Source organism: Canis lupus, chromosome 7 (assembly GCF_011100685.1).
Source record: "Canis lupus familiaris isolate Mischka breed German Shepherd chromosome 7, alternate assembly UU_Cfam_GSD_1.0, whole genome shotgun sequence".
Lineage (NCBI taxonomy): Eukaryota > Metazoa > Chordata > Mammalia > Carnivora > Canidae > Canis > Canis lupus.
In genome coordinates this window covers 38,963,504-38,974,966 of record NC_049228.1, presented here as the reverse complement: position 1 = coordinate 38,974,966, position 11,463 = coordinate 38,963,504, and the positions used below count along the sequence as shown (strand labels likewise).

Genomic DNA, 11,463 nt, shown 5'->3' with positions numbered 1-11,463 from the left:
GCGCGCCTGCGTCCGCGTCTCCCCTTCTCGGCCAGGCCGCGGGCGGACAGGCGCCGCGTGGGGGCCGCGGGAACCCCGGGCCTGACCACTCAGTCCCGCCCTCGCTCCTCCGGTCCGGACGGGGGCGCTGTCCGCACCTCCCCCCCACCCCCGGCTCCCTGCTCTCGACTTCTCCCGCGAGCTCCCAGAGCCGCCGGCTCGGGGCTCCGCCCCTCCCGGCAGCATCCCTCCTTTCCATTGGGCGAGGCCGGGCCGGGCTGTCCAATGGGACGAGGCGTTGGTGCGAGGCGGCGCCGCCATCTTGGGCCGCTGGGCCCCCAGCATCGGTTTCTGGCCGCCCGAGGTAGGTGGTAGGTGGGCCGGGCCGCGCCCCCTGCCTGCGTCCGCTGCGGACCCACGATGCCGCAGTACCAGACCTGGGAGGAGTTCAGCCGCGCGGCCGAGAAACTCTACCTCGCCGACCCTATGAAGGTGCGTCCCCGCGGGGCCGCTGGCTCGCCCCGGGTCAGGATGTCTTCCCTGCGGTCCGCGCGGCCGCCAGCCGCTGCAGCCCGCCGGGAGGTGCGGGGGGTGAGCCCAGCCCGACCCCGCCGGGCGTCGTGGTATCCACGGGCTCCTCCCCGAGGCTCGGGAGGGGTCTCGGCGGGTCCCCCGGGGCGCCCCGGGCCGCCTTCCCCGCCCCCAAGCCCCGAGCTTCCGTGGTGCTGCGGGTGGTTTACGTGTCTCTGCCGGCCGGCTCCTCCCCCTGCGGCGGCGGCCTCCAGACCCCCCCTCGCCCCTCGCGCCCCGGACTGCCTTGAAGGCCGCCCCAGCTCGGAGGCCTGCACACCCCTTAGACCCGAGGGCCTTTCTCAGTCGGAGGTCAGTGCTTCGAGTATACGAGCGTGTTTGCACCCTCTTCTCAGGGAAATGCCCCGACACAGAAGCGTAGGGGCCCATTCGCAGCCCCCGCAGAAGTTGCCACGAGTAGATGCCTGAGCTCCTTCCTAAAGGGCCCCCCAGAAGCCCCAGTGACGGGGATTGCAGCGTTCAGACCTCGATTTCTCTTCCTCTCCGGTTTTCACTTATCTTGGTGTCAGATCCACAGACGGTTTAAAATAGCTCCTCGCCAGTCAAGAAAAAAGAAAAAAAAAAAAAAGTTTTGGTATGTTTTTAGACCTAGATGAGTAACAAGAAGCCCTGAAACAGTGTTTATCCGTTCTTTACAATAAAATGATGTAACAGTTGCAGATGATGAAATGAGTTAGGTTATTTTTGAAATGGGGTATTTTGTGTGTGACACGGTTTCTGGCTCTCCCGTTGGGTCGACACCACCACCACCACCACCCCCCTTGTTTGTAGGGACATGTGTCTATCCACACAAGCAGCGCACCCTGAAAACGATACAGGATTTTTGTCCAGAAGTACGCCCACAGTACACAGAATGTTTGAAACCCTGACATCAAGAGCAGTCCTGCTTTAAGAATGTGGTAGGAAGGTGAACACAAGGTGGGCTATGAACAGAGCCAGTCTGGAAGGGGCAGGATGGGGAGCTTCTCAGTCAGCTCTTCACCCCACCGAGAAGTCCAGGGCTTAGAAACTTTGCTGGGTTTCAGCTCTGATTTTTAGATGGGGAAGGGGAGGAATGAGGAGAGGACCTTGGCAGCAGTGTCCTGGAGTGCCTTGTATGTGACAGGCACTTTGCATGACACATCCTTACGGGTATGATTTATGTGAGCAGTCAAGACAGTGTCTGGAGGTAGACTGATGGACAGTCTTTGATGCCTTAACTGGATTGCCTCATCTAAGAGAGAAAGCTAATACTTGAACCCAGTTCTCTAAACCCCAAGTCTGTGCTGTCTCTGCTAGTCCACACAGCCAGAACAATAGGAGACTCAGAACCTGTTTTACAGGATTCTCTGTCTTCTATGCCGCCCTCCTGGGCTGTCAAGTGTACCTGTCACCCCTTACCATTCTCTCTCACATTGCTTCATTGAAGGTGGCGTTACTGCTGGACCACGTTACAACCTCTCAGTCCATCTGCCTTTTTAATCCCTCCTCCATTCGTGCCACAACTGTCAAAAACAGAAATGGAATTCCTTCCGTTTCCTACTTAAATGCTGGTTTCCCGTTGATTGCCGGGTAAAGCGCAGACTCCCAGTCCACAGTGTGACCCTCTCCAGCCTCTCTGGCTTTGTCCTCCCACCCCATCCAGCATCCTCAGAATTTAGGTCTTCATTCACACTGCTGCTTCACCTCTGTCCTACCCTCTTCCCTGAAGCATGCATGTTGCAACAGCCACCCTTTGTGAAGCCTTTTAACACATCCCCTTCCCCCAACTTAAATCACTGTTTTCTCTTTGAGCATTTCACCTGTATATCCCCCTATAAAAGGACTTCATTCATGCTGTCTTGTGTTTGGTTACTTTGGTTGGTTGAGTTCAAAGTTCCTAAGAGAGCAAGAATCTTGATTGCTTTCTCTCTGTGGCATCTGACCTGGTAACTTAGATGCCCCTCAGTCACAAAATAGATGCTCTGATAGTACCGTGGAGGTTTTAACTCTGACTTCTCATGAAGCCAACCAGCGTTTTTCTAACTGAGAGTTAAAACTTTACATAGTTGTTAGGCTTAGTACATTTTAAAGTTTCTTTTTGTTTTTGGAGAACTGAATTTTTTAAAACACATAGAATTGATTTAAATAGCCCAATATATATAATCAGGTATCTACAGATAATCTAATTATTGTAATTTGTGTAAGTGCTTGGTGAGTTCCCTTTTCTCCTTCATCAAAACACATCTCAGAGTGCTGTGCCTTCTCCCACCTCCACCCCTCCAATCCCAGGGGAGCAGAGACATGGGAAAAGCTGAAGTGACAGCTCTTCACAGCCCTGTTCCTTTAGTTTCCAGAATTGTCTTGAGGCTTCTGTTTTTACATCATAACCATTTAAAAATTAGGTTCCTATTTTGGCTTGTAGATACAGGCACTTTTTTAAACAGCCAGTTAAACAAGAGTTATTTATATTGGTCAGCAAAAAAACGGACTCCACCGCAGTACGCTATTTTGAATCTGTCATTTAAAAAAATAAAAATGGGGGATCCCTGGGTGGCGCAGCAGTTTGGCGCCTGCCTTTGGCCCAGGGCGCGATCCTGGAGTCCTGGGATCGAATCCCACGTTGGGCTCCCGGTGCACGGAGCCTGCTTCTCCCTCTGCCTGTGTCTCTGCCTCCCTCTCTCTCTCTCTCTCTCTCTCTCTCTCTGTGTGTGACTATCATAAATAAATAAAAAAAATTTTAAAAATTAGAAAAAAATAAAATAAAAAAATAAAAATGATGTTCCGAGAAGTTGTAAACTATTGGGAGATGTTTTCTTCCAAATCAGTCATTTTCTTGGCCACTGAACTGTAGAATGCCAGATAACAAAAGGTATCATGTCGCATGCTGTTCAATATAGGAATTATTTTGGGAAAGTTATTGGTGGAGACTTCTTTTCAAGACAAAATTCTGCCTTTCTGTTGAAATGCATTGTGTTGTGCCATCACGATAAAGATGTGATTTTGCTGAATGCTTGAGTCCGAATTCACCTCCTGAGGGCCATGGGGAGGGGACGGCATGAACTATAACTGCAGCAGTACTTCCTGCAACATGGACTTGGACCTACAGAGCCTTGTCTGCTGTTTTCCCCCTACTTTTCCTATCATTTCTCTTGTCTGGGTTGTGGGTGTTGTAGGAAGGAAAAACTTTCTTCTTCCCTCTTAGGTATAACAGCTGGGGCCCTGCATATTAAACTGACAACAGATTAACAAGACAGAAAATCCAACATGTATGCAGTAGGCATGGAGTTGACAAAGTCTTTGACTTGAGGAGGCAGCTATAATTGGGGCCTATATACCACGTAAACAGGGGTGATAATGCATGGAAAAGAGGGTGGACTAAGGAAAGAAATAAGTTTAGGGCTTCTGTGGAGGGGAGTAAATTGTAGGAAGGTGATTAGTAAGGATTGTTACGCAGATGAAGAGCCCTCCTTTTCCTCCTAAGGGGAGTAAAGCACCTTTACTGTTAGAAAACAAAGGTTAACGTAGCCCTGCTTTTAGACAGAAAGGGCAGAGAGCTAATTGTTCTCCTCTCAAAATAGTCCTTATGCCAAAATTACATGTTTGAGGAGGCATGTTGTGATCCCCTTCAATATATAGATGGTCCCCAACTTGCATGGACCTTCGTTTTTTTGACTTTTGGTACTAAAAAACCATATAAATTCAGTAGAAATCGTACTGTGAGTTTGAATTTTGATCTTTTCTTGGGCTAGTGATATACGGACAACACTGTCGTCATGGTGGCCACAGCCAGTAGTGGACTACAGCTCTCCATCAGCCAGGCAATCACAAGGGTAAACAACTGATAGACTTACAGCTATTCTGTGCCCACACAGGCATTCTGTTTTTCATTTTCAGTATGGTATTCAACAAATTACATGAGACATTCAACATTTAGTATCAAATAGGCTTGTGTTAGATAATTTTGTTCACCTCTAGGCTAATGTAAGTGTTTGGAGCATGTTTAAGGTAGGCTAGACTATAATGTTTGGTAAAGTATGTGTATTAAATGTATTTTTGGCTTAACGATATTCTTCTTTTAAGATTTTATTTTTAATCTCTATACCCAACATGGGGCTCAAACTTAGAACCTGGAGATCAAGAGTGGCATGCTGTACAGACTGAGCTGGCCACACACCTGTGATAATTTCAATTTATGATACTTTCAACTGACAGTGGTTTTATTGGGGCATAACCCATTGTAAGTTGAGGAAGATCTGTATATTCTTCAAGGGGGCGGGGAGAAAGGGAGAGAGAGAACCCCAAGCAGGCTCCACACCCAGCATGGAGCCTAACACAGCTCCCCGAGATCATGACCGGAGCCAAAATCAAGAGTCAGATACTTAACCAGCTGAGCCACCAGACGCCTCAAGATCTGGGTATTCTTAATGCCAAACCACCCTAAGAGTCTCATGGACATTCCCTGAATATGGATGTGTTTCAGGAATTTTCAGTATATCTCTTCAAACGTTGCAAATAAATATCTAACTTTCTAATAAGTCTTTTTAAGAAATTATAGCAATAGGATGAACCAAAATACTGTTTTGTATCTCATTTCAATAATGGTGATTACAGTAAAGATGCCTTTAGATGTTTTGGCTGTTAATTCTGAAAGGATCCTTTTTAGCATACCCGAAGACTAAATTATTTATGAGAAATGCTTTCTGACGTCATTTTTTCTAAATATGTATTTTTATTTCAGGCACGTGTGGTTCTCAAATATAGGCATTCTGATGGGAGTTTGTGTATTAAAGTAACAGATGATTTAGTTGTAAGTATACATTTTTATTTGTTGCATACTTCCAGATTTGTTTGAGTTAATCGTTTGAGATTATTTACATAGAATTTATGGCGATTACCCATTAGAATGTTTATTTTGCATTTCATTCCAAAGTCAAAAACCTCATTCTAGAAGCCACTTTCATGGACTCGGGGAAATAACTTACTTTGTTGATGCATTATGTCAAGTGTAACCTAATCACTTTCTTCAGATCTTAAGCAAAGGAGCATAGACTAAAAGTGGACATGGTATAGAGGGCTCCTTGTGAGCATAGGGGGAGGAAATGATGGCTTTGTGTAGTGCCTTCCCTCCTCCCTAGCTGCACAGTCTCATCACTTCCAAGACCCTCTGCCACCTGATGGCTATATGTAGCAGTTGTCCACTGAACTACTCTTGCTGAGAGCCGCTAATTTCCAAACCTGATAGTCTCATCGGTTCACATCTTATTGGACTTCTTGCTGCTTCTGATACAGAAAACCACTCTGGTGGGAATTATTTTGGCATCTGTGGCTCCATTTTGTCTTATTTTTCTGTTTCTGTCTTATTACTCTTTGCTGATAAATACTGGTTTCTTCAGGATTCTGTCCTGGGTTATCTTTTCCTACTGCTTCTGGAGGCACCCATTCAGTCATGGAGCACAGGGCTGCCTGATTCTAGGTCTGTCTCCAGATTTGTACATTTGGCTCACGTTTTTCTTCTGATTTCCTGACTAGCTCTCTGCTAGGCCTCCTTTACCTTGGTGCCGCTCACAAGCAGCCTGTCTGGAATGGGACTCCTTGTCTCTGCTCCAACTGCTGCTTCCTGTTAACTCTCCCGTTCTTGTGTCCCTGGCCCTTGGACAAGCTTGAAGAGCTTGTATTTTGATCCTTGACATGCTCCAGGTGCTCTCCAAGCATGTGGGAACTACTGGCTCGATCACCCTTGTCTCAGTTCCTGTCATGGTCACTCTATCTTTGCTGTGGCTCCCTGAAGTTGAGGGTGTCACTCTCACCTGGCTCCTCTGCTAGACCAGTCTCCCGAATGTGTCCCTGCTGTCCAGTTGTCCAGAGGGATCAACTCTGGGAGAGTTGAGAGAGGGAGAGTTGATCCAGTTGTCCAGAGGGATTTCTGAACATGCACATTTGGTGGTTATAACCCTGCTTGCTTAGTGGCTCCTCATCACTCACGATGTCACTGCAGCCTCCCATCCCCTCCATCGTCTGTCACATGTTGCTGTGGGACTCCTGAGACGAGGTGGGTTGTCCTAGACCTCTGCTGGTCCCTTTCTCTTACTGTGGCACTGAATCCCACTGCTGGCCTAGGTGGCGAGATGGGGACTGACTTTTCAAAACCCATCTAGAAGGATTTCTTCATCTCTTGCTTTTCTTTTGGCTCTTTTTGTGCTGTATCACCATTGTTTTATCAAGTGTGTCTTTTTAGTAGTAGATTGTGAGTTTCGGGACACTAGGGTGCAGAAAGACGTTTCCAGTGACTAGCATGGTGTCCTGACCCGGAGAGCACTTATAAACAGGCTCTTAATAGATTAATTCTCTAAAAATTTCATAGTGATTAAAAATCCCTATCTGTCTCTGGTCGTATGTTAGATTTTATATATTTGTGTTCAAGGTTCCATTGTGAGGTTGCATAAATTCAGACTTTTAATGATTACCATGTCTTCCAGGGACCAATTAAATTTGAAGTAACTGAAAATATGAAGAATGAAGAGAACCTTGAGCTGTAGTGTGCTAGACCTAGAGTGAAGAGACTTGAATCTTAATTTAGCCATTACCAGCGTTTCGGCCTTGGAAAAGTTCAGGCCAAAAGTTTGGCTTTATGGGCCTCAGTCCCTTATGTAAAGTGCCATAGTGGTAGTCTGCTTCCCTGATTGGGGTGTGGGTAGTAAACCACACAGGTGAAAGTACCTGCCTCTTAGTACATCCACACATGTGTGCTTGATCCTGGAGCCTTCACATTGAGGATCGTCCCAGTTGTGAGGGGCACACAGAGCGTAGGTATATCTGCTGAGGAGAAGTTGGCATGTCCTGTTTTAAAATAGGAAAAAGTGCAGAACTGATTTTGATACAAAAGGCTTTATCTCAAAATGATGACTTTGCATCTGGTAACGATTAAACATAATTAAGGATACAGGGATGACAGTAGTGCCAAGAACTTTGTCACATTGATGATTCCTGTGACAAAATCGAAATATGAAAAATGCCTTCTGTTTTCTTTCTTTCTTTTTTTTGTTTTGTTTTGTTTTGTTTTGTTTTCTTTCTTAAAACTACTGGAATTGGTCCCTATTTGGAGGGGGCTAAAACACAAAACCATCCTCCTAAATAGTAAACATATGAACCAACTCCCAATGGTAAAACACTATTTTCTAATAACTCTTGAAAAGTGTGTACACTTCCCTTGCTAATTTGTTTTAACTATTAATTCCTTCAGAAACTCAGTCTTAGGCTACATTTATTATAATCACCATGTGGCTTTGACTTTTTTATAATCCTATTTATGCATCATTTCTTCTAATCCCATAACTGATGTATAATATTGTATATGAATCTGAAATTTTTTCTGTCAAACTGCAGTGACAATGTAGATAGATCCTCCCACAACAGGTGTACTGAAATTGAAATGATAGAAATTATTATGGCCTCTTTACAAGATTGTTACACAAATTTCCGCAATATATGGATAACGATTTTGAGTGATTTTTAAAGGCAAAATGAGTTCAGACCAGTCAGGGATGATAAGATTGAATTATAAATTACTTAAGTTGATGAATATTATTGTAGGATCATTCATTCCCTATAAGACTCATGTGAAGCCTTAAAATGGGCTAAAGAAAAATGGACATTTTATTACAAAATGAGGGAAAGAGTTGCCAGCTTAAATTTGATATTTTTGAAGACTCTAGAAGAACAAATAGTTTTTGAGAAACCATAAGCAGATCTTAAGTATCTATCGGAGAGTTTAACTTATAGCAAGGAAGAATTTGGTCTGGATTAAAAATTGTGTAAGCCTTTGGAAAATCAAGGTTGGACAGATTTATCTGGTTTAATTTAGATCATGACCAGCTGTGAGCAAGGGATGCTGGATTCTTTTTTTTCTTAAATTACCATTACTACCCCTGCCCCATTTCCCAATTTAACGAGTAGGGAAAGCTATCCTAATATTGGTATGCTTTTCCCAGTTGAATTAACTCAATTTAAAACCCAGTTTAACTCAGATAATCATGACCAGATCCCAGGGAGAAAATAATCTGATTCTAAGCCTTGAATTCTCATCAGATCCACAGCAGGACTTGGCATATTACTTAATTGGTCATTTTTGAGGAGCTTCTATTAGAGTTCATTTAGTTTTTTGCTTACAGCAGTGGAGTTGGAAATACTATAAGATACTAAAGAAACGCGATTGCTGGGGGGTTAGAAACTTGAGTGTTAACTGCCTTAGTATGACCTCTAGAGGGAATAGAGCAAAACACAGTAGGAAGAACTCTATTTGTACCCAATCCTACATTTGCTACGTTGTTGATAATCTAGTTTTACACAGTTAATGTGTACTTTAAAATTTTCTGACAGTGTTTGGTGTATAGAACAGACCAAGCCCAAGATGTAAAGAAGATTGAGAAATTCCACAGTCAACTAATGCGACTCATGGTAGCCAAGGAATCCCGCAGTGTTGCCATGGAAACGGACTGACGGGTTTGAAATGAAGATCCTTCATGTTCTTAGGAAGTAAATATCTTTTGAATCAGAAAAAGTGTTGGGAAAGAAAATATGTAACTAAGTGGGCTCTTCAGAAGTGGGGAGATCATTTTTTGTACTTTGTTTTTTAATGTTTACTTTAGAGAGCTAGGAACGTACATGCTTTCAGGTAGAAAGCCTTTATTTATTTTTGGAAATTCAGTAAAAGGCAGTTCTTCCTTAAATTTAGTTAATCTGTCTTTAAAAGAAAATTAAATTTAACCATTTTGCTGGATTGTTGTATTTCTTTTGGAGCATAAAATTTGTGCTATTGATGACCAACAAACATAAAATATGGTAATTGGAATTACCTGTGCACAGCAGTGTACCTATGTATAATATAGTAATGTAGTCTCAGTTCTATCTAAAAGTAATCATGGAAATGAGTATGCTTTACCTAAAACTTTTCCAAACTTAAACTGTATTTTTGAATGTAAGGAATTTGTAGTATTGTTAGCTTGTTGAGCAGGGACTTGCTTTAAATCTAGTTTCCAGTGCTCAAAAACAACTGCATTTACTTGAAGTGCATGAACAGATTATCACTAGTGGACTGAACCACCATATTACGCAAGTATTTGCTGCAGATTTCCCATCTATATTTTCTCAGAAGGGCTAAAGATTATTTGAACTGTTAAATCTTTGCATATGTCTGTGCCACTCCTGCCTGTTTCTCCCTGTACTTAACCAAGGTGTTGAACATGACTGTCACAACTGTTATTTTTTCCATTAAGCCAGAAGGATATCATTTGATATTTATCGTATAATTGTAACCTCAGTTTTACCATCTCAATGTAATGTTCACATGTTGCTTCCTACATTAAAATATTTTTTGTTAGGACTTTGTCGTGTTGAGCAACATTTTAACCTGGACAATTCTATCAGCCATATGAAATTTTGCATGTTTCAGAGAAGTCAGTGAGTAAAATATTATATGAATATACATTGTTTCTCTTGAAGTGTATAACTTCTCGAGAATTAATGATTTTTTTGACTGAGATTTACTGTATTCATTTAATGTAAGATGAGCCTGATGAGCCTGATTTTGTTGTTGGTACTTTTTATTACATGACTTTCTCTTAAGATGTCTGTTGATTGCAAGGTGGTTTTCTTGATTAAGAAAAGTAACATCAGGGGCGCCTGGGTGGCTCAGTGGCTGAGTGTCTGCCTTTGGCTCAGGTCATGATCCCAGGGTCCTGAGATCAAGTCCTGCATCAGAATCCCCACAGGGAGCATGCTTCTCTCTCTGCCTATGTCTCTGCTTCTCTCTGTCCCACATACATACATACATACATACATACATACATACATAAATAAAACTAAATAAAATACGTAAATAAGTAACATCAAATAGTAAAGGAGGTTTGGGGATTGGGGTGAATTAATGGGCTCACCGGAGGATTTTTTGACCTTCTTTGTTCTCATTTACACCTTCTGCTTTTTAACACTACTTTATTTATTAAAATAACCTGAAAGGAAGGGCCTGGGATTTGGGTTCCTTGAGTCCTTGTAGCTTACAGCAGAGAGAGGAGAGCAGAAGTTGCAAGCAGGCAGCCTGGGCTACAGTCTTGGCTGGCCTGCTTCCCAACTGTGGTCTTATGCTTCTCTAAGCCTCTGCTTCCTTCTCTGGAAATTGGGCCGACAGCAGGATTCCTAGGACATGAGGAGGATCAAATGGTAGAACCTATTGTAAGCCCTTGGTACAGTACTTGAAACACTGTAATGCTCAGTAGATGGTAGCCGCTAGAAGTAGTCATTTTATTTTTCAGGGCAAAAAGTATGGCTGGCTCTTAAGGTTTATTTCATAATTTCCATTGAAGGATTATTTAGAGGTAGCATTTTCTGCCTTTTCTGCTGAGAGCTGTGTCTATTATTAAATGCCATTTTTGGCAGTTGGGAAGCAAAACAAAACTGCCCCCATAGAGAATGTTCTTACTGGGAGAAACAGAAATCCTTAAATATAAAACTTGCATTTATTTGTGTCTGTACATATTAAGAGAATTAATTGGTAAATGTATCAAATTTCTTAAAGACCATATAAATAATAAAACATCAACTCATCATATATTCTGAAAATTACAGTGCTGTATACTCAAATTTTTTTTTTTTTTGTAATCATGAAGTATTTCTTGACACCATAATCACACTTAGCTGGGTTAATTTTTAGCAAACATGTTAGAAATATATTTGATCAAACACTGCTGACTAAGGTAATCCATATGAAGTCACTGTAGTAATTGGGATTCTGGGTATCGCAGTTAAAATTTCATTTTGTTTTTCTCTTCTAAAGACCCACTCTCCTTGGAGCACAGAGTTCATTAAATAAACATTGCTATTTGGCTACATATACTCTCTACTGTAAAGGATTGGATTCTCCCTCTTGGGGTACCTAGT

General features: G+C 42.9%; 1 protein-coding gene across 1 annotated transcript; it reads left to right on the top strand.

Moving 5' to 3' along the window:
- Positions 1-276: 276 nt before the first annotated feature.
- SRP9 (signal recognition particle 9) lies at positions 277-11,148 on the top strand. The gene is made up of 3 exons (XM_038542829.1): positions 277-471; positions 5,270-5,338; positions 8,908-11,148. Exons 1-3 carry the CDS (start codon positions 400-402, stop codon positions 9,025-9,027), a joined length of 261 nt encoding a protein of 86 aa, XP_038398757.1. The 5' UTR covers positions 277-399; the 3' UTR covers positions 9,028-11,148.
- Positions 11,149-11,463: the final 315 nt, after the last annotated feature.